At 48.7% G+C, this 20,678-nt stretch overlaps 1 protein-coding gene across 2 annotated transcripts in view; it reads left to right on the top strand.

The window, feature by feature from the left end:
- ANKS6 (ankyrin repeat and sterile alpha motif domain containing 6) overlaps positions 1–20,678 on the top strand; it is a 47,400-nt gene that overhangs the window by 14,135 nt on the left and 12,587 nt on the right. Inside the window, exons 9-14 of one of the 2 annotated variants that reach the window (XM_057313617.1) lie at positions 2,436–2,645; positions 3,751–3,904; positions 4,521–4,667; positions 4,746–4,915; positions 11,700–11,883; positions 16,543–16,610. In XM_057313617.1, coding sequence (XP_057169600.1) covers positions 2,436–2,645; positions 3,751–3,904; positions 4,521–4,667; positions 4,746–4,915; positions 11,700–11,883; positions 16,543–16,610 — 933 coding nt within the window. The remainder of the gene's footprint in view (positions 1–2,435; positions 2,646–3,750; positions 3,905–4,520; positions 4,668–4,745; positions 4,916–11,699; positions 11,884–16,542; positions 16,611–20,678) is intronic. The other variant, XM_026506572.4, reaches the window with a different exon arrangement.

The raw sequence follows: 20,678 nt of genomic DNA, 5'->3' as shown, positions 1-20,678 counted from the left end.
TAGGGACCTTCTTCCTTCTACGCGTTCTTGGCCTCTGTTACCAAGATGGCTGCCAGAGCTGTGGCCATTACTGCCCCATTCCAGCCAACAGGAAAGATGAGGGGAGAAACAAGTGGCCGTGGGCACATACCAGGTGTCTTTAAAGTTTCCTGGGAACTCACCCATCACTTCCACTTATATCATTTCGGCCAGCATGTAGTCACATGGGAGTCACTGTGTGGGAGGTTGGGAAATGAAGTCTCTGTTCCAGGTGGCTGTGTCCCATCGCAATGCCAGGGGTGTCTACTAAGGAAGATGTGGAAGGATGGATACCGGGGGACAGTTAGCAGTTTCTGGTTTAAGGGATGCTATCCCTCATGGTTGTTTCTTTGAATAAGTTTATTCCCAGGAAGTTCTTAGCATAGTGCCTGGCCCGGAATGAGCTCACAGTTATCTGCTGTGTGCCTTGGACCTGTGACTTCACCTCTCTGGGCCTCACGTGCGCTTGTTTGAAATGCGAGCCTCCTGGTTGGGGTTGAACTCAAGTCCATTTAGCTCTAAGACCCTAATCTGGAGGCTGACCAGGAGAGGGCAGTATTGGAGAGGAGAAGGGAGCAGACGCATCCCCAAGAAGACCTCAGCTGCCTCAGGGACCCACGGCACCCCCACCTCGGGCTGAGTGCTGACAGGGATCTGCTCTCTCCGCCCCGCCCTGCTATGCAATAGCTATGAATCTGTGTCTTTAGACCAGTTTACCAAGGGGCGGAGCTTGTGCTGCCCGACACTTGATAATCTCATTAAATAGCAGTAATTACTTTTGTATGAAGACAAGGGCTGTTACTGAAATTTTGGAAGATACAGTAAAGTAGAAAGAAGAACTTAAAATCATCCTTGATGACACGTGATCGTGACTGACATTTTGTGCTATATATCTTTTGAGTATTTTTCTAGCTGTTTTTTAGCATCTCCGAGTGTATCATGTCATATATAACAACGGCAAATACATCCCAGCCCTTACTAAGCACCAGCCACTCTTCGGAGCACTTAACATATAGTCACTCATTCAGTCTCCCCGGCATCCCTGTGAGGTCGGCGCTGTTCTCTTCCCCATACTGTGCTGAGCCTGACTTCCTCCCAGTCGTCTGACCACCTGTTGCATTAAGCACGCTTTAGCCACATCACATTGAATGACTGCACGATACGACATTCCAGCATGGGGATGTGCCTCATGAACCAGTGAAGGCTCACCTGTTGGACTTAGGGGCTTTAGTTTTTGTTGTTTTCACAGATCTGATGAATATTCTTATGCCTCAATTTCCCTTGCTTGCCTGACTGTTTCCTTGGGATAAATATATAGAAATAGAATTTCTGGGTCAGTGGGTGTGAATGTCATTGACTTCCAGAAAGTTTGCAACACTTTAGACTCTGTCCGCAAGGAGTGAAAATGCCCATCTGTGGTGGGTTTGCAGCTGTGAGCATCCCTAGTCCTCTCCCAGCCCGATCCCCACTGCTCGATGAGGTTGCTGAGGTCCAGACGGGACAGCACCGCTCACAGACTCTCAGAAAAGCTCAGGACAGCCAGGGTGGGACCCAGGATGCCCGACCGCAGTCTGCCTGGGCATGTCCCTGTTGCCACCTCCTCGTGCCCAGTGGAAGGCACCAGTGCACCGGCTTGCCCCTCCCCAGATGGAGGATGGCCAGGGAGCCCTGCCGAGGGGGCGTTTGCAGCCATCCTTGCGGAGATGCGCGCCTGCCCGGCTCCTGAGGCAGGTTTAGCTGTGGGATGCCCTTCCCTGCAAGGCACCATCTGGCACCAAGTCCACTGTCTTTTCTTAATTAAAGTTAGTGTGGACCGTGCGAATGCCTTTCCTTGACAATCCACCAGTCATCATTGTGTGGATTTTATACTAACCCTAAATCACATTTTCAAAATATAAAATTACAGTTAAAAATGTCAGCAGTGGGAGGTGTGGCTGGAGTAGGAAGGGTGTGGTGGGATGGGGAAGGGAGTGTTTGCTAGGCCCACAGAGAGCCAGCCTGGGCCTCCCAGTGCCCCCCCCCCCCCCATGCCCTGCTCCTTCCTCCTGAGACCCCCAGCGCTGCACACATGTCCTGCAACTCTGGCTGCCAGGCCTGCCTGTATTCTGCTCCCTGGGCCTGCAGTGCCCTTCCCCCCCACCACCACAGCACACTTGGCATCCTTTAACCTCCCCTCAGCTCCCCATCCCCTCTATCTCCATTCTAGCTGCCGTGATGGACCCAAAAGAAGCTGGGGGTTAGAGGAGAGTAAATAAGGGTATTGCTGGGTTACTGGGAGGAGAGCAGAGGATACCCGTGGGTTTCTGGCTGGGTTTGTGTTGGGGGGATGAGGGGCTAAATAATGGTTCAGGAGAAACCTGGAGAGTTCCACGAAGAGCCCCCCGGGGCTTGTCTAACCCAAAGCTTGTCTTTTTCAGCTTCGCAATGGAGCCCCCTTCCCCAGACTCCCGAGTGACAAGCTGAAGGCAGTCATCCCCCCTTTCTTACCCCCTTCCAGTTTTGAGCTGTGGAGTTCGGATCGGTCTCGGACATGTCACAGTGGGAAGGCAGAGCCCGTGAAGACTGTGCTGTCCCAGAGAGCCGGCAGGGGCGCCCCCGTGGGCGCCGCTGGTGGGAGCACAGATGCTGTAAGTCACCGGGTGCATGAGTTTTGACACATCACTCACCACTCACTGAAGTTGGGGTGTGTTGCAGGCAGAAGGGACCTCAGACCTGCTAATCCAGCAAGGTCAAAGCTTTTATTTCCTTTTAAATGAGCATTATTCTTTGTCTCATGAATCCTACAAAGGGACTTACTTTATAAACAGATTAAAACATGGTGCGAAGGGAATGAAAGCAGGGGCTGCTGTCCTCTGCCTTTTCTGTGGAGTCCTGGAGCTCCAAGGAGCACAGCCTAAAGACCTGATCTAATCCAGCCTTCCCTTTAGTAGATGAGGAGACTGGGACCCAGACAGGGGAAGTAACATGCTCAGAGCACCCAGCCACATTACGTGGGCCGGGGACCAGGAGTCAGGTTCTTGGTTCAAACCAACTTCCACATTACATCATTGCTCAGGTCCATGATCAGGAGCAAACAGTAGGAGGCAATTATGTGCACTCCTGGTATTTTCTTAGACCCACAAGGAGTGTGACTTCTAGCTTTTTGCCCATAGTGGCTTGTGACTTTGTGGCCCTTGGCGTGCCTCTGTAATGTCCTGAGGTAGTCCCTCTCCATGTGGGAGATCATCTCCGTGTGTGTAGACTCCACACCGTAGGGGAGGGTTTAGGACCCTGCGCTGCCCCTGTGTGATGAGTGACTAGAGCTGAGAGCCTCCATGTCTCTCTGTAAAACGGGGCTGACCTTTGCTTGCTGCTGCCTCCTGGGGCGGTTGCAATAGCTAGTCCAGTGGGAGAGTGAGAACCTGGCCCTGGAGGTGCTCAAAATGGGCGGGGCTGGCTTGCATCTAGTCTGCACTCTGGGAGGGGTCGAGTGATGCTGAAAGTGGGGTGACTCAGGGGCCAACGTCACAGGGGCACAGCCTGAGCTAATGGTCTGGTTGGCAGCGGCTAGAAGTGAACTCAGATCTTTTAGGGGACCCCTGGTGGGCTGAGCACCAGTTGGCAAGCGTGTGCTGGGCGACAGACATCAGCTAGGCTGAGCCAGTGGAATCTGGGTCCTTCCTCGCTGTGATTGTGTGTGCCCAGGGGAGGCAACAACAAACCCTAACCACAACACCCACCTTATTCTTGCAGACTCCTGTCAGGCCCGTTAAATTTCCATCTCTCTCCAGAAGCCCTGCCTCTCCCGCCAATTCTGGAAACTTCAACCACTCACCTCATTCCTCAGGCGGCTCCAGTGGAGTAGGGGGCTCGAGCAGGCACGGTGGGGAGCTGCATAACCGCTCAGGTGGGTACCAGGCAAGTCCACTCAGGGGAGGCAGGACGGCCCCTTGGGGCTGCGGGTGTGAACTGGTCCCTGCATTTGCTCGGTGGACAGTCCCAGAAACAACTGCACACACCCTGTCTGCCTCTGTGATGTGGCTCAGGGATTCTTCAATGAATTCACAATGTTGCCCTTTGCCCTCCAGAGTGGCACTGTTCATACACGCGACATATTTACAGCAGCACATGGCACCTAGTTACTGCCTTACCCACGTTGGTGATTGGTGTTCTCCCTCAGATCCTCTAGCCCTGGAGATTATCACTCTCCCCTTTCTGCTCACAGTAATGCAAGGATGCTGGTGGGTTTGGGGCAACTGGGAGAGGGAACATCGCAGTCCGCTCTGAGTATGGTGGGGAGGAAGTTCCTGCCAGAGCTGTGGGAGTGGTGTTGGTAAAGCTCTGGAAGGCGGGTCAGAGAGCGCACGCTGGTCGGGCAGGCTGGGCCGCTGCTGGAAGGAGCAGTGCGGGGGCTGCCGTGGGAGGCCAGGCCGGGGCATCTGTGCCGGCGGGAGGCCGCACCTGCTGGCTGTGGCGTGGGGAAAGCCAGGACAAGCTGATCCGACCTGCACTGCCTCATCCAGCACCTCCCGCCGTGATGCCTTCCGAGCATGATGGCCGCGGTGTCCTCGCCACCTTCGGTTTCCACGCACAGTCGTCTTGTCTTCAGCCCGGAGCCACAGCCACACGGGGTCAGGGGGCATCTGGGAAGGGCGTTTCCCGTCAGCAAGGTCAGCACATGAAGCCCACCGCGCCCTTGCTGCGGGACCCCGGACCCCTGGCAGTCATTTCTGTTTGTCTTTCCACAGGTGGCAGCATAGACAGTGTCCTGTCACAAATCGCTGCCCAGAGGAGAAAAGCAGCCGGATTATCGGAGCAGAAGCCCGGCCACCAGTCAAGTCCCGTTGGGCCAGCGCCAGGGTCCAGCTCGTCTGAACTCCCAGTCGCCCCTGCAGGCAGTGGCGGTCCCGGTGGCAAGGTTCGTGTTCTGTGTCTGTCTGTCTTGTTAGCTCATGGGTTCTGTCCTCACGTGGCCCACGTGCTGGGGAGCACGGGCAGTGCCGCGGTCGTGGGACAGGACTTAAGACAGGCCCCTGGCAAGCCGGCTGCTCCCGGGCTTTCTGGGGAGCGCTGGATCATGCCGGCGGTTGCTGGGGTCCCACCTGTGCCCTCAGCCCCCTGCACACATGCGTCTGCCTCCCACCTGGTCTGCAGGGCCCCTCGGGTGCCTCGTTCAGCCTCACACTGTGTACATTGGTTCATAACTTAAAGCCAAGAAGTGTGGAGTGTGGGTTCAGGAGCAGACTGCCTGGGATCAGATCTTAGCCCCATACTTGAGCATTTCGAGGGGGTCCTGGCACCTGGCGAGCCAGTGGCAGCTGTAAGTGCTAGCATGACCAGCAGGAGTAGTCATGCTCCCACCTTATTCCTTCACTGTGCACGGCTCTGGGGCGGCTGCTTTGGGCCTAGTGCTGCTAGCCATAAGGATGCGGCCGTGAACCGGGGGTGACCGCTCTCAGACCATCACTGCAGATTCCAGCAGTGAGAAGGGGGGATGCTGTGGGGACACAGATGGGGGCCGTTCCCCAAGCTTGAGGGCATCAGTGACACCTACAGGGGGTCTGAGGGATGAGGAGCCAGATGAAGGGGACAGGGGTGGGGCAGGGGTGAGGCTGCTCCAGGGTGAGGGGGTACCACGTGCAGCACTCCAGAGGGGAAGAGCTGAAGCAAGGCTGGAAGACAGGACAGAGTTAGAGTCTCGCCTCTCTGCTGTGGCACCATTCCTGCACTGACGCAGCCCAAGAGCAGTCAACACATTTGTTAGTCTCTGTATGGACTTTGCAACGGACAAGAAATCGCAAATGCCTTTCTGGAGTGGAGATGCTTTTAGTGTGTTTAGACTTTGCTCTCTCCACCTCCCAAGCCCCTCCACCTGAGTTGGTTACTGGAGTGAGCCACCCCCCACCACTGCAGTGTGGGTTCCTGGTGGTGAGTATAAATTGGCTCCTCCACCAGGTGGCCCTCCAGGTGCCCCCCTCCAGTGGTTCAGTGTAGCCCATTTCATCCTCTGAGAGGACCCCACATCCAGGCACTATCCCACTCTTCATATTTTTTGAATGTCTTAAGCTTTTTCCCTGAGAAAAGTTAGATCACCTGAAAGCCTCACCCCTGGACCCTTACGGCCCAGAAGTGCCTCCAGAGATTTTGTTTTAATGGGTGTTTGAGAAATAGGCTGTATTTTCTGCCCACCACTGTTGGTTACATAACTTTTGGTTTTTCAAGGTCCCTTTTGCAATCAGACATACATAATTAGTTTCTCTTAGCAATATAGCTTTAGAAAAAGTTTCTCCCTATATGTTAGCATATTTTCCATTATGTTGAAAATTACTTGTGTAATAGAATCTATGTAATTAGTTCCCGTTAGAATTCAGCTCTAGGAAAATATCTCTGCTGATACTTTCATACATTTTCTTTCCTCAGATAAAAAGAATTATATAATTATTGTATTTCTCTTTTTGCCTTTGCTGCTAGGAAACTCAGAGCTACTAATTAAAGTAAGTCTTCTAGTCTGGGCTTTGATATAGTTTTCTCTGTTGTTTAAAATTTTCTGTTTCTATTTGGATGATCTTATGATGTGTTAGGTATTGTTAGCTTCCTTTAACTGGTGTTCAAAATAGGTAGGCGTCTAAATGGTAAGTTAACTATTATCTCACTTGGCTGCATCTATTATATATACTCTATGTACAAGTATATTCTGATGAGAGGAGATTGTGTCAAAAGATGGGGAAACTATCCAGTTCAGTGATCACCTGATACTGCTAACTGTATGCTTGGGGAGCTATCTAAAAATTCAGATTTCTGGGCTCCACCCAGCATAACTGAATGACACTCTTCAAGACAGGGTGTGAGGACTCTGATTGTCCCCCAGAGAGTATTGCAGCCAGCCCAGCCCAGGCCTCTTAGAAACCACTGCCCTAAATCAAAGGATATACAAGGAGTGGGCTTTCTGTCAAAGGCTCCAGCAGCAACATGGAGACATGAAGTGCTTGTCAAAGACCACCCTAGGAAGAATTAGAAATTAGTATTCAAAATAGGAAACTCCTGAATCTGGTTTTTGAATTTTGCTTAAGACAGGCGCCACCATAATAGTGGAATATTCACAAGGCATGGCCTCTACCATGTTCACGAATCAGCCTGAAGTGAACCTGAGGAGAATCAGGGACGGGGGGGGGGGGGGGGCGGGAGGGGGTTGGTGGTCAGAGTGTGTGTCAGTGCTTCCCAGACCTCTGGAAGCCCAGAGTCCCACTGAGTCTTTCAACTCTCTATTCCCACCCTAAAGCCTAGTGGCTTAAAACAAAAAGCATTTCTTTAGCTCGTGAACCTGGGGGTCAGCATTTCAGTCTAAACTTAGCTAGTCAGTCCTTCTGGTCTGGGGGGATCACTTTCACATTTGGCTGTTGGCCGGGGTGACCAGGATAACTGGGCCGTGTGTACCCACAACAGGCTTAGCTATGTTCTCATGGCAACAGCCAAGGACATGAGTTGAAAACCAATCAGGTTGTTTAAGCAAGTCAGCACGTGCACTGCAGGAGAACTCAGAGTTACATGGGAGGAGTTGAGATGACCCTGCTAACACAGTCAGTCTGCTTTACTGGGAGCATAGGGAATAGTTCATATATTTCAGGGCATCCCAAATAATCATATTTATCTGTCCCCCCACCCCCACCAAATAATGCTGCCCACGAGGTCCAGAGTATCATGTTTCTTTGCTTTGGCTGGGATAAATCTGTTCGATCAGGATATACTAATTACCTCCTGCTTAATCAGAAGGTGTATTATTGAATGTCCTTCTTTATAAAAAAGCAGAAAGAAGAATTTATTAACAATATAGGCAACTAAATGACAAAATCTTTCAAAATCTAAAAGAGGGACTTCTTGTTCCACTCTGGGATGTAATTAGAAGGAGCATTAAAAGCTTAGCAGAATGAGAGGTGTACCCATTTCCATGCATTAAAACTGCCTTAGCCTCTATTATCCTAGTCAAGATGTCCAACTTTACCAAAAATTACAAGACCTACAAAAAGGCATGAAAAACTGCACTCCAAGAAACACAGCAGTCATCAGAATCTGACTCAGATATGATACAGCTGTTGGAATTACCTGACAGTGAATTTAAAAGAACTGTAATTAATTGTTAAAGGCTCTAATGGAAAATTTGAACATGGAAGATCATACAGCTATCTCAGCAGATAGATAGAAGCTCTAAGAAAAAATCAAATGAAAACTCTAGAAATAGAAAACAGGTAACAGAGGTAGGCATGCCTTTACGGGCTCTTCAGTGCACTTGACACCACCAAGGAAAGAGTCTGTGAAGCGGAAGACGGGGTAGAAGAAATCACCCAAACTGAAACACAAAGAAAAACAGAAGTTCAAAAACAAGAACAACAGCAACAACAACAAAACAGTTGTGGGATAATATCAAGTGCTCTCACATACAAGTCATAAGAATCCGTGAAGACAGAGAGAATGGTAGGACAGAAGGAATATCTTAAAATAATGCCTGAAAATTTCCCCACATTAATGGTAAGTGCCAAATCACAGAGCCAGGAAGTTAAAAAAAACACTATAGGGTAAATATAAAAAAGAAAACACCTAGCCATATCCCTGTTAAACCACTGAATAAATACCTCTCAAAACTCAACAATAAGCGGGGTGCCTGGGTGGCTCAGTCCGTTATATGTCTGATTCTTGTTCTCAGCTCAGGTCTTGATCTCAGGGTCATGAGTTCAAGCCAATGTTGGGCTCCACACTCGGCATGAAACCTATTTAAAAAACAATTTTTTAAAAAAAACTCAACAATAAGACAACCAACAAATTATTAAGAAATAAGCAAATGGATACTTCATCAAAAATATACAAATGGTAAATAAACACACGAAAAAATGTTGAACATTAGCTGTTGGGGGAAAATGCAAATTAAAACCACAGTGACATAGCACTATACACCTATTAGACTGGCTAAAATTAAAAATAAAATGTTAAAGATATAAGTGTTGGTGAGCATATGGAGCGACTGGAACTCGGATGCCAGTGGGAAAGCAAAACAGTACAGTACTTGAAAAAGTTCGGCAGTTTCTTATAAAACTAAATATGCACTTACCGTACGAACTGGCTTTCTCCCTCCTAGGTATTTACCCAAGTGTATTTTCAAAAACTGTTCATGCCAAAATCTTTTTGTGAATGTTTATAGCAGTTTTCTCCGTAATCACGCCAAACTGGAGACATGTTGTCAACAGGCGAGTGGATAAACTAGCTGTGGTACATCCATGCCACGGGATGCTGTTCAGCAGTGGAAGGAACACGCTGTTGTTATGTGCAGTAACTTGAATGGATCTTCAAGGCGGTTTGCTGCACCAGGCCCAAAAGTCTACATATCGTATAATGCCACTTATGCAATGTTTTAGAAAAGATAAAACCTTAGGGGTGGAAAATAGATCATTTCTTTCTGTGGTTGGGATGAGGGCGAGACTGACTCGAAAAGGACAGGACAAGGGAATTTTGAAGGTGATGGAACTGTTCTTGTAAGGTACACAGCTCTGCATTTATCAATCCCCAGAGAACTGTACACAACCGAGTTATTTCAGCTGTATGCAAATTTTTAAAAAACCGTATGAACCAGGAACCAAAGATGGAATGCAGACCATGACCACAGATCTAACTGTGTTACAGATGACTGACAGCCACACGCTGGGAGGTGGGGGTGGGGGGAAACTGTGTCGAGTGGCTATGGTAAGGCCAAATAAAGACAAGTAACCGTACCCAAACACAGGACTCTAGTTGGTAATTTTTTTTCTTGTAGGGATACGGGCTAAATTCTGAAACCACTGTACACATAATACTTTTTATATACATATATACTTTACATATATACGAGGGTTGAACAAGTAAGTAAATGTAACGAGCCCCCTTTTTTTACAGTCAGAGACTGAATGAAAGGGGAAACGCTAGAACAAACCCCGTGGATGTTGGACTGTTGTCAGAAGTGTCAGTATGAGTCCGTATGGATGCATGCCTATACGTGTGTATGTATATACAGTTTGATACAGTAGTAAGTGTGGTATGTGTTACATGGCTTAGTATACTTTATTTCCTTGCTCCGTCCCCTGAGAGGACCTACAAGCAGTGACATCCCCGTAACCGCAAGCAACCTAGTACCCAGATTTTGGTTTCTAACTACCACTCTCTAAGAAAAGGGACCAGGGCCTTGGAGAAGTGGTTTATTCCAGTGCTGGGTCAATGAAAATATAAGATGAGCCTAAAGCATTTTATGGTGTCAGAAAGTAGGAGAAGCCATTAAAAGGAAAGAATTTTAAAAAGGTGGGCATGTCCAAAGGACATAGCCAACCTGAAAGATCTCAGTGGCCAAAATGGGAACAATTTGCACAACCATAAAATAAATAGCAAAAGTTATTAGATGATAGCCCAAAGAATAACATAAATATCCATGAGCCCATTACTGATAAGGAATAGATAACTGAATAAACAGGGAAAAGGAGCAACTCTTCCTTACAGAATTCCAAATGATAAATGTGAAAGGAATAAGGGAGATAGCAGATCTCCTATCATTAGAACATCATAGTAGTAATTGCTGTAGACAAGATCAACTGAAGAATGCTAAAATTACTGGGAGCAACAAGGTGTTTAGCTCAAAATCTACTCCCTCCCCCCAAATATTTGTTAATTATAAAGGGAAATGCTAGTAACGTCACCATGGAGAAACCGGACAGACAGCACCTTAACTAAGTGGTGAAGGTCAGCGTGATCAGTAATAAGAATTGGGTGCTTTGAGACTCCTGCTATGGTACAGTGAGAATGGCTCATGGCCTCTGGGGTCATCAACCCCCAAATCCATAAGCAAATCTAATTATGAGAAAATAGACGACAGACCCAAACTGAGGGACAGTCTACAAACACCTCGACTGTTTGACAGTGTCAAGGTCGTGAAAGACAAGGAAAGATGGCGCTGTCACAGGTTGGAGGAGGTCAGAGGGACATGATAAGCCAGTGCAACTTGGGATCCTGGACCAGAATCAGGACTTAAGTGGAACAGCCAGTGAAATCCGAGTGAGGTCTGTAGGTTAGCTAATAGTACTACGCGACTGTTGATTTCGTAGTTTTGATGATTGTGCTGTAGTCATGTAAGCTGTTAACATCCGGGGAAGCAGGCTGACGGATACACAGGAATGCTCTGTTCTGTCTTTGCGGCTCTTCTATACGTCTAAAATTACTTAAAAATAAAAAGGTGCCCTTTTTAAAGCTAAATGACACACAAAGGAGGGGGAATGATGTGTTCTTTAGTGGAAGGTTGGCAAGGACTGGTTGAGATGAAGGGACATCAGGAGCAGAGAGGGACTTGGTGTATTTATAAGCCACACTTCCGTTTAGAGCTGGGTTAGCTGAGAGGGAAAGGGACTTGGCCAAGTACACAGTGCTCACAGCCATACAGGCAGGATGAGCGCTCGGGTTCTGGCTCCTCCAATGCCACTTTTCCCTACCCCCTGCCTCTCTGCTCCAGGGGAGGATTTCCTGTGACTGTGCTGGCAACGCTGTTTCGGCTTTGCATGTGTTCTAAAGCAGATTTCGGAGTCCTGGTCGGATATCTTGCTGAGTCAGATAGCACCCGTGTTCCCTGTCAGGTGTCTGTTTTAATCGCTCTACCCTCCAGGTAATGGCTTACATATTCGTCTTATTATTTTCGGCAGAAGCTGGAGACGAGCAAAAGGCCTCCATCTGGAACTTCCACTACCTCCAAAAGCACCTCCCCTACACTCACACCGTCCCCTTCACCCAAAGGGCACACGGCCGAGTCCTCAGTGTCCTCGTCTTCTTCCCATCGGCAGTCCAAGAGCAGTGGGGGCTCGAGCAGCGGCACCATCACGGATGAGGGTGAGTCCCCCAAGGCCCTGAAATGCCTCCCTTTCCTCTTCGCCGCTGTGACCTGTCAGGTGCTCTTCACTGTGATGGCTGTCCTAAGTTGGGTTTTTAAAATTTCCAACAAAAATACCCATCCCTTTTCTTCCCTGAGTCCACCTTGTATTTTTACCTTTGCTGGGCTGACGGTATGGTACGCTCCCTCCGCTAGTTTGAGCACAGGAGAGTTTTGTTGACATACCCGAACGTGCACTTGTAGAAATGCTTCTCCACTAGCAGTCGTCGACCTTTCCCTGAACCTTGTACAAAGCAGAATTCTGTCATTTGCAAGTAATAGTGTCCACTCAAACTGGTTTAAGCAAAAGCAAACAACATAATTTGTTGGCTCATGAAATGGAAGCATCTAGGGTGTGCTTCAGGCATGTGTGGATCCAGGTACTTTGGGAGTGTTTCTCTCCATATCTCAGGCAGGCCCTCTCTCCGTGGTGGCAGAGTTGTCCCCCAGGAACTTCAGACTTACTTATTTTTCCTGCCAACTTGGTCACACCAGCAGAAAGCGTCCTACTTTCTTAGGTCCAGCAAAATCCTCGGTTAAACGTTGTTGGCCTGCCTTGGCTCTATTTGCAATGACGGGTCGTTTGCCCATCCTTGACTGTGTGTCCATGGCCATGGAATGTGCTGATTGGCCAGGCACAGGTCATGTGTCTGCCTCGTAGCTGGGGTCAGGGTCTGCCCTACGGACCCGGAGAGAAGTGGCTCCTCAAAGGAAAATCACAGTGCCGTTTCCAGAAGGAGGAGGGGATGGATGGTGGGCACACAGAGGCAGTCGCTGTCCCCTGTAACCAGAAGAACTTTAGAATGTGAACTGCAAGTCCGTCCCATGGAGGTGATGCAGAAAGGATGATGGAGTGGACCCAGGGCGGGAGTGGAGGCCCAGCTGCGAGGCCCCAAATAAAGATAGGAAGAGATAAAAGACAAGGGGAGATGAAGAATCCTGTCCTTTAAACTGCCCTCTGGAGATCTGGGGATGGGGGGCGGGGCAGCAGAGGGAGCGGAGCTTTGGTGAGGGATGGGGCCCAGGCAGGCGCAAATCAAGTAATGTGTCTGAGAGGGGAGAGAAATCTCAGGTGTGCAGGGGCCTCCCGCTCACGTGAGGGCCCCTGGGTGCCGCTGCCGGGAGGAAGGGGCTGAGCTGAAACCGGCTGCACCGGCTGTGGTCTGGACCAAGTTGATAAATGCGTGCTGCCGTTGGCATCCTCCGTATCTGGGGGCCGCTTGTATTTCTTGTGCTATCTACTGCCATCATTTATTAACAGCTTCAGAGTCACTGGCAACCCCGTTCCTCCCTAACTGTGTTTGCTATGTGAAGTGTGAGGTTCCCCGCTCATGAATTCTCCTACCCTGGAGGCTTTGAGGAATCTAAACTCCTAGAGGTTCAGTTAGGTCCTCCTACCCCACCTTTCTCCAAAACAGAGTTGAGCCTGGGTATCTGTATGCACTGTCCATGCCCATTCTTTTCCCTCTCCCTCATCATTTAAAAAGGTTTGCAAAGCCCTGGTTGGGATAGAAACAAAAGAGGACCTGATAGCAATTTCTTTTTAGATTAATTTCTCTGGTGTAGAAAGCCTTGTTTTCCCCTTCCAGAGTTCCTATGTCCTGAGGCAGCAGGACCTTTGTCCTGTGGACATGAGATTGTCACAGGACTGAGCTGCAGTACATCCCCCAAACAGCTACTTTTTATGACATTCTTGTGGGAAATGTGTGGCTCCGGTTGCGGACTACATGCAAACCTTGGCCCTGCCCCATCTTTCCACCTGCAGCCCTCGAGAGACTTCCTCTCTAGGGAATGGCGAAGCGTGTGTAGTGGGTGACTTAACCTGAGCTGGGCGTTAGGAGTTAGGATAGCTCACAGTCCGACTGGGGATCCAGGTGCAGGCGACATAACAGCAGTCCAGAATTGTGACACAAATGGGATCAAATCTGTGTTAGCAGAGCACGGAGTGCCATGGCGGCCTTCACTGAAGAGCCGGCCTTCAGGCCAGAGTGCTGAGGAGGGGCCGGGCAGCGGCGGACCAGAGTCAGTTGTCGAATTTATAGGAAATGTTCAAGTCAGTGATTAAACACACTATTAAAAGTCAAATTACAACAAAACAACACCTGTGTGTGTATATTAAATATAATACTTATATGTTATAAAGATATATATTAAATATATGTAAAAACATAAAATATATATGTCACATATATTAATATATAAATATGTAAATCTATATGAAAACAAATATATAAGTATATATATAAAAGAAGCCAAAGAAAAGAAAGTAAAAGTCAAATTATGTGAATTTATGTAATTATACTAATTACATTAAATTGAAGGTATGTGGTATTTACAACAAAATATAGTATTAATTTTTTAGTACATTTTTCTAATGTCTGTGTTCTTTACGCAGTAGAAATACTGTATAATGATATGCTACTATGCACATCCCTTCCCAGTTCCACTTTCGGGAACAATGGTTATGTTGGTAGCTTGGAATCAGCCGGGGCGGGGGCACTGACTCCATGACATCAGCGAACACCACCAGGCAGGGTTTGGTTTGTTGTCTCATAGAGCATCTGGATGTCATCCAGACAATGTTGGAGAAAGTGTTCATTGTGCAGGCGAAAGTTACAAGTGTGTCGTTATATTGCAACTAACACAAAAAATTGAGAAAATATTCTTTCAGGATTTTAAAACCATTATCTCACTCAGCAGAGTTGCTCGTATGAGGTTCCTATGTGCGTCCTCATTGTTCCATTTCATCTTACATGTTCCCGTAAACGGAACTATCCAGCAGCACCCATGTTGGAACTGTAGTCCTTGGCTATGAAAAATCGGTGAAAGCATTCCGTGAGGTGCCTGAAATGCCGTGCAAGCATTGGTGATGTGGAACTTGTAAGAAACGATATTGTGCAGTGTATTATTCTATGTAAATTGTGTGCTACGTGTCCCTTATGTCAGTAAAATCTGCACTACACTTGTGTACCTACCTACGTGCACACATACATTTTCCCTCCGAGAGCCGGTTGTTAACCACAGCACACTACTGTGGGGAAAGGCTGCATGTGGAGGCAACAGCAGGAGCAAAGCTTTGGCATCATGAAACTATCAGTGGATTCTGTGCGGACCGGGACTCGATTCATCTGAGCTCAGTAGCACTCTTCTGTGAAGCCTTTTCCAGTCCTTCAGGCGGGTCGGGCTCCCCTTCCTGTCCCCAGATCCCCTTGTTGATACCCCTCATCATAGCCCTTGTCACCAGTGAGAGAAGTGGCAGAAGGGGTGGGGTGCGTAGCACAGGCCTGGGAGCTGGACCACTTGATGTGAGTTCCTGCTCTGCCACGGACTAGCAGTATGATCTCATCCAAGATGTGGTAGCCAACCTTTTTATACCTCGCTTCTCATCTGAAATGGGGACGCTGACGGGATGGATCTCATGGGTTGTTGTAAAGAGCAAATGGGCTGTCCATGTGCAGGGTGCCTCCCGGTGTATCAGCCTCATCATTTTATCTTCCAGGCCACACTGAGCTCCTTCACAGCACAGACCTTCCCATCCTTGCACTGCCAGCGCATAGTAGACCTGTTGGTAGCTACTGTTGAATGAATGAGTTAAAAAAGGAACTCAGACCTCCTAACCTCCCATCCACACTTCTGTGAATTGTACCCATGGCCCCAGGACCTTTGCACTTGTTGTTCCTTCTGCCTGAATACTGCCTGCTGATCTTTCCCTTGGTATTACACAGTTCATTCCTTCATTTACTGCTCAGATGGTACCTTATAAGGAACCCGACATTAACCACACTCTGTATAAACAACATTCTCCCATCCCCTGTCATCTACCCTTACCCTGCTTCATTCGTCCTCACTGCCTTTGGCCTGGCAGCCCGCTTATCTGTGTTGGTCTCTGTTGAGTCCCTAGTGCCTAGTCTGGTAAATCCCTGCTGAATGTATAAATGAAGATTTTTTTCAAGCCCCCCCACCCCCCACCAATGCTAGTCCTGTCTCCTTTCTTCACCCTCCCTGCTCTGAAATCTTGCTATCCAAAAATCTCCTGTTTTCCCCTGCTCTGGGACCCTCTGGCTCTGCTCTTCCCCTCATATGTGTCCGTCTGTCCTTTGGGAAGCCCACAGCCTCCTCACACTGAGCCAAACTCCAGCTCTGGTCTGAAGCCACCTGCTCGTTCTCTTAGGTTTTTTCTCTGCCTCGCTGACAACTTGCTGGCGTCAGCATTGGCTGCAGGTGCGGCTACCAGCAGTCAAGAAATCATAATTAAAAGCTGTTCTTGGGCAGAAAGTGGAGTTTTAGTCCCAGCAGCCAGAGAACTCCAAGATCTTGGGGATTGTGGCCATCGGAGGGTCACCTGGCCATGAACCTCCCCATCTTCTGTTTCCACCACCCACTTTGGGGTTTGAGGAGACGCCAAGAGCGTGGCCTGAGGGGAGGCGTGGCTGACAGGTGGCTCGGACCCGCCCCCAGCTGCATCCCCACCAGCGGAGCTTAGATCCGCTTCCCGTGTTGGGTTTTCCTGTGACATTTCATTTGCGATAAAGTTGCCACTGCTTCATGAGTTTGAAGACCACTGTTCTGATGCATTTTGCCAAATTCTAAAATATCTTTTCACATCTTTCCTTTCGAAGATGAACTGACTGGAATCCTTAAGAAATTATCACTTGAGAAATATCAGCCCATTTTTGAGGAGCAAGAGGTAAGGATGTTACTTTTGAATGTCCGTCTAAATCTTACTGTAAAAAAAAAAATCGTAAATATATGGGTTTTCATCCTGCAGGCGTAGATTGATCTTTCTCACTGAGACAGCCGAGGAAATGGAGTTGGTGTTCAGCACACTTAGTTCAGTTCATCACAGTGAAATCCTGGGGGCCTTCTGGCTTGTTTTGTTGTAATAGAATTTGGGGATTTTGCGCGCTGCTCTCACTAGTAAAGTTTGTGTCTGTCCTGAACACACATCTGTTGAAGGGGATCAGCTGGCAGGATTTTAGATTTAAAGCGGGTCGAAAAGCAAATCCTAATCACGCCATGCTAAGTGTCTGGATATAGGATGTCTGTGTTAATCGGAGAGGGTTCCTTTTGCTTAAAAGCGCTCACGGTCACATTTTTTTTTTAAATGACCGTTCTGCAGTTGGGCGGTTTCTCAAAATGTTAAACATAGATTTACCATGTGACCCAGCAGTCCCACTCCTGGGTGTGTGCCTAAGAGAACTGAAAACATATGTCCACGCAAACACTTGCACACGAATGTTCACAGCAGCATTATTCAGAATAGCCAACAAGCGGGAAACAACCCAGATGCCCACCGGCTGACGAATGGCCAGATGCGTTCTCGCCGTGCCGTGGAATGTAATTTGGCCACAAAAGTGAGGGAAGTGCTGACACACGCTACGACACGGATAGGCCTGGAACACGTTATGCTGAGGCGAAGAAGCCAGACACAGAAGGCCACATATGGTGCGATTCCATTTATGTGAAATGTCCAGAATAGGCAAGTCTGTAGAGACAGAAAGTAATTAGTGGTTGCCAGGGAGTGGGGGGAGGAGAGAATGGGGACCGACTGCTTATATGGCTGTGGGTTTCTTTTTGGAGTGATGAAAATGTTCTAAAATGGAGTGTGATGGTTGCGCAACTCTGAATATACTAAAGATCACTGACTCGTATGCTTTCTTTTTTTAATTAAAAATTTTTTCTTTGCGTATAGTTGACACACCGTGTTACATTAATTTCAGGTGTGCAGCTTAGTGATTTGACGAGCTTATCCTTTAACTGTGCTCACCACAAGCGTAGCTGCCCTCCGTCCTGTCCTATCGCTGTCCCAGTACCGCTGATGTATTCCTCATGAGTTGTACACTTTAAACGGGTGGACTGTATTATAAGTAAATTATATCTCAATACGTTTTTGAAAAAAACTTACCATTTTGGCCACATAAAGCTCCGCTGCGGGCGCACTAGCCACCAGGGTATGATCACTGGTTTGGAATATTTCTGGTGCCCAGTCGAGTGTATGACAACTGTCGTCATTACAGTAGCAGTCCTGAGAATCACTCGCTGACCCTGACAAGCTTGAGGTGCTGCCGAGGAGTTTGCCTTTTGTCTCAAGCAGCAGACCGAGTGCAGAGGCTTCCTTCCTCCTGTGCTTTCCTGCTGTATCCAGCAGGTCCTTCCTGCCTCTCTGGCATTTTAAACCTCAGCAGTGATGTTTCTCAGTGCCAAGAAATCTCCCCCGTGCCCTGCTGGCAGCTGGCTTTTGTGTGCTGTGTTCTGTGCCCTCTTGGAGCGCACAGGGAACACATCTCAAGGTGTACCTCTGTTTCTTGCGGTGCGTCTGGGTCACAAGGCAACATCTGTCCTGAGTTCCTAGCTGCACCCCTGTTTGGGAGCCGGCATGTCTGGGGGCACACCGCTCATTCACCATTCTCTGGTTCTTGCACCTCTCCCTTTAGAGGGAACTGAGGTGTGTTCCAGATGAAATTTTATGCTTTCAGAGTTTTAGAGGGAAGGGAGACCATGAAGAGTTGCTGTGGTCTTCACTCCCCTACCTGAAAGTCCACAGCCTCTGGAATCGGGGAGGGTGCTGAGGCCGGGGCAACACTGTGGGGAGGGCTGGGAGCCACTGGCTGGAGGATTTCTGTGTGTGTTGGGTGGGGTGAGGTTAGCTGAGGCAGTGCCCTTGTCAGGAGCCAGCTCAGCTGTCCCCCCTGCGCTTAGCTCCTCTCCGAACAACGTATAAGCTAGGTAGCACTGTGAGGGAGTTGCTGTCTGTTCCCTTGAAGGCTTTAATGGGACTCAGGTTTTAACACCATCCGTTGCCCCTGCCCTCACCTCTGCACCCATCCCCACAGCTACAGAGCACTTGTTAGTCCCTTAAGAAACTCCTTAAAATACCTGGCATGCAAATAGTACTTTTCCCTCATTTTCAGGGCTCATAAAAATTTCTCTCTATTATTATATGTTTTAAGTCCTTGTTGAGAATTTGGAAGAAGAATAAAGTTAATACATTTTCTCATCCTGCCATACTGAAACTGGAGACAGACTAATAATTTTCATCTCTCTACCTGTAGTAGGATGGGTTTGGCTACATATATTGAAAAATCCCTAGATAATAGTATCTTAAGCAAAATAGAAGGTTATTTTTCCCCCACAGAGAGTGTTCAGGTGAGTCATCAAAGCTTCTTCTAGCTCTCTGCTCCACCATCACTAGGGTGTATGGCCCTCATCCTCAAAGTCCAGAATGGCTGCTAGAGCTCCAGCCATTACATCTGCATTCCAGGCAGCAGGATGGAAGGAGATAGCAAAAAGACACATGCTCTCCTTTTTTAAAGAGACTTCCTCAAAGTACCAGAAACCTTCTTATATCTCAGTAGCCAAAAGTTTGTCACTTGATGTACTCATGTGCAAGGGAAACTCAGAAATATAGTTCTTCAGCTTCATGGAAATGTGCCTAGCTGACAACTAGGATTCTATTACTAAAAAAAAAGTAGGGCATGAATATTGAAAGGACACAGATGTTTCTGCCTCATCCTGCTAACCCTTCAGAAGTACTCACGTGAGGAGAATTTAGTCTCTGGTTCTCTCCACCTAAAATGAGCTGTGAGGATTTGGCAGCCCCCAGGGTTGACAGAGGTCAGAGACTGAGAAGGTCAGGGTAGGTGGGGATGCAGTAGCATATTGATTGGTGTGGTCATTCAGTCAGCCAGCAAACACAACTCAGGTCTCTGCCCCCTACCAGGCCCTCTACCAGAGCTTGAACCTAGCAAAGGCAGAAACACCCAGAGCATTCTGGGAGCCCAGGGAAGGGGGTCTGTAGAATGAGGGCCAGAGGAGGCCTCAGCTGAGCATAAACTGAGCTTTGAGGGAGGGGAGCAGGGCTAGAGAGCGTCTGGGAAGAGGGAGCAGACATGCGCAGAGAGCCATCAGCACCTTGGCCTGTTCAGGGCCTGCCTGAGGCTGGCGCGTCTGGAGCAGAGAGCGGAGCCTGACCAGGTGGGGCCTGGCCGGCATGGCCGTGATCCTGTGCACCGTGGTCCGGAGGCAGACGAGGGCCGGCACAGTCTCTGGCCTCTGGCCTCTGGTGTGGGTGGTGGACCAGGGTTGGTGGGGGAGTGAGGGCAGACTCACAGGAAGGGAGACTCCGGTTAGAAGGGGGTGGCGGGAGGTGGGGCACCTGGGCAAGAGGGCAGACAGGTGCCGAGGAGCTGGCCGTGGGGACAAATGGGGGGTGGGACCGTGGTGAGAGGGGAGTGTCTGACCTAGCCAGGGGTAGGCAGTGTCTGTCAAAATCATGTCATCTGCAGCCAAGGGTTGTGAGGCTTTGAGATGCCCCTGTTCTGAGCCCTTCTCCACTTTGGTTCTCCGTGGCCCTTCTTCCCTTTATCGCTTCTGCTAGTTGATCTGCTCACTCTGTTTGTCCACAGTCTGCATGTCCCTGGTCTTCTGGGGGGAAACGTGCTGCATCCCGCCATATATGTGGTTTCCAAGATTGTTGGAAGTGCAGCAGCATTGAGATCAACCTTCTAAGAGCAGCCTCGGACTTGCAGCACGCCGGCCACCCAAATTACAGTCTCAGAGACTCCCCTTTCCTGTTAGATGGTCGGGGTCTTTCCACGGTGCACCTGTCTTGGGATTCTCAGGCCTAGAGCTGAGGAGAGTTAGTGCTTAATAATACTTTCAACTACACTGTCATCATAAAGTCAGGAATTGGAAGAAGTGAATCATAATTAATTCACTGCTAATAAGCACTAATAGCTCATAATCATATTTCTGG

This window comes from Ursus arctos, unplaced genomic scaffold, assembly GCF_023065955.2.
Source record: "Ursus arctos isolate Adak ecotype North America unplaced genomic scaffold, UrsArc2.0 scaffold_18, whole genome shotgun sequence".
Lineage (NCBI taxonomy): Eukaryota > Metazoa > Chordata > Mammalia > Carnivora > Ursidae > Ursus > Ursus arctos.
This window is presented reverse-complemented; position numbering and strand designations above follow the sequence as displayed.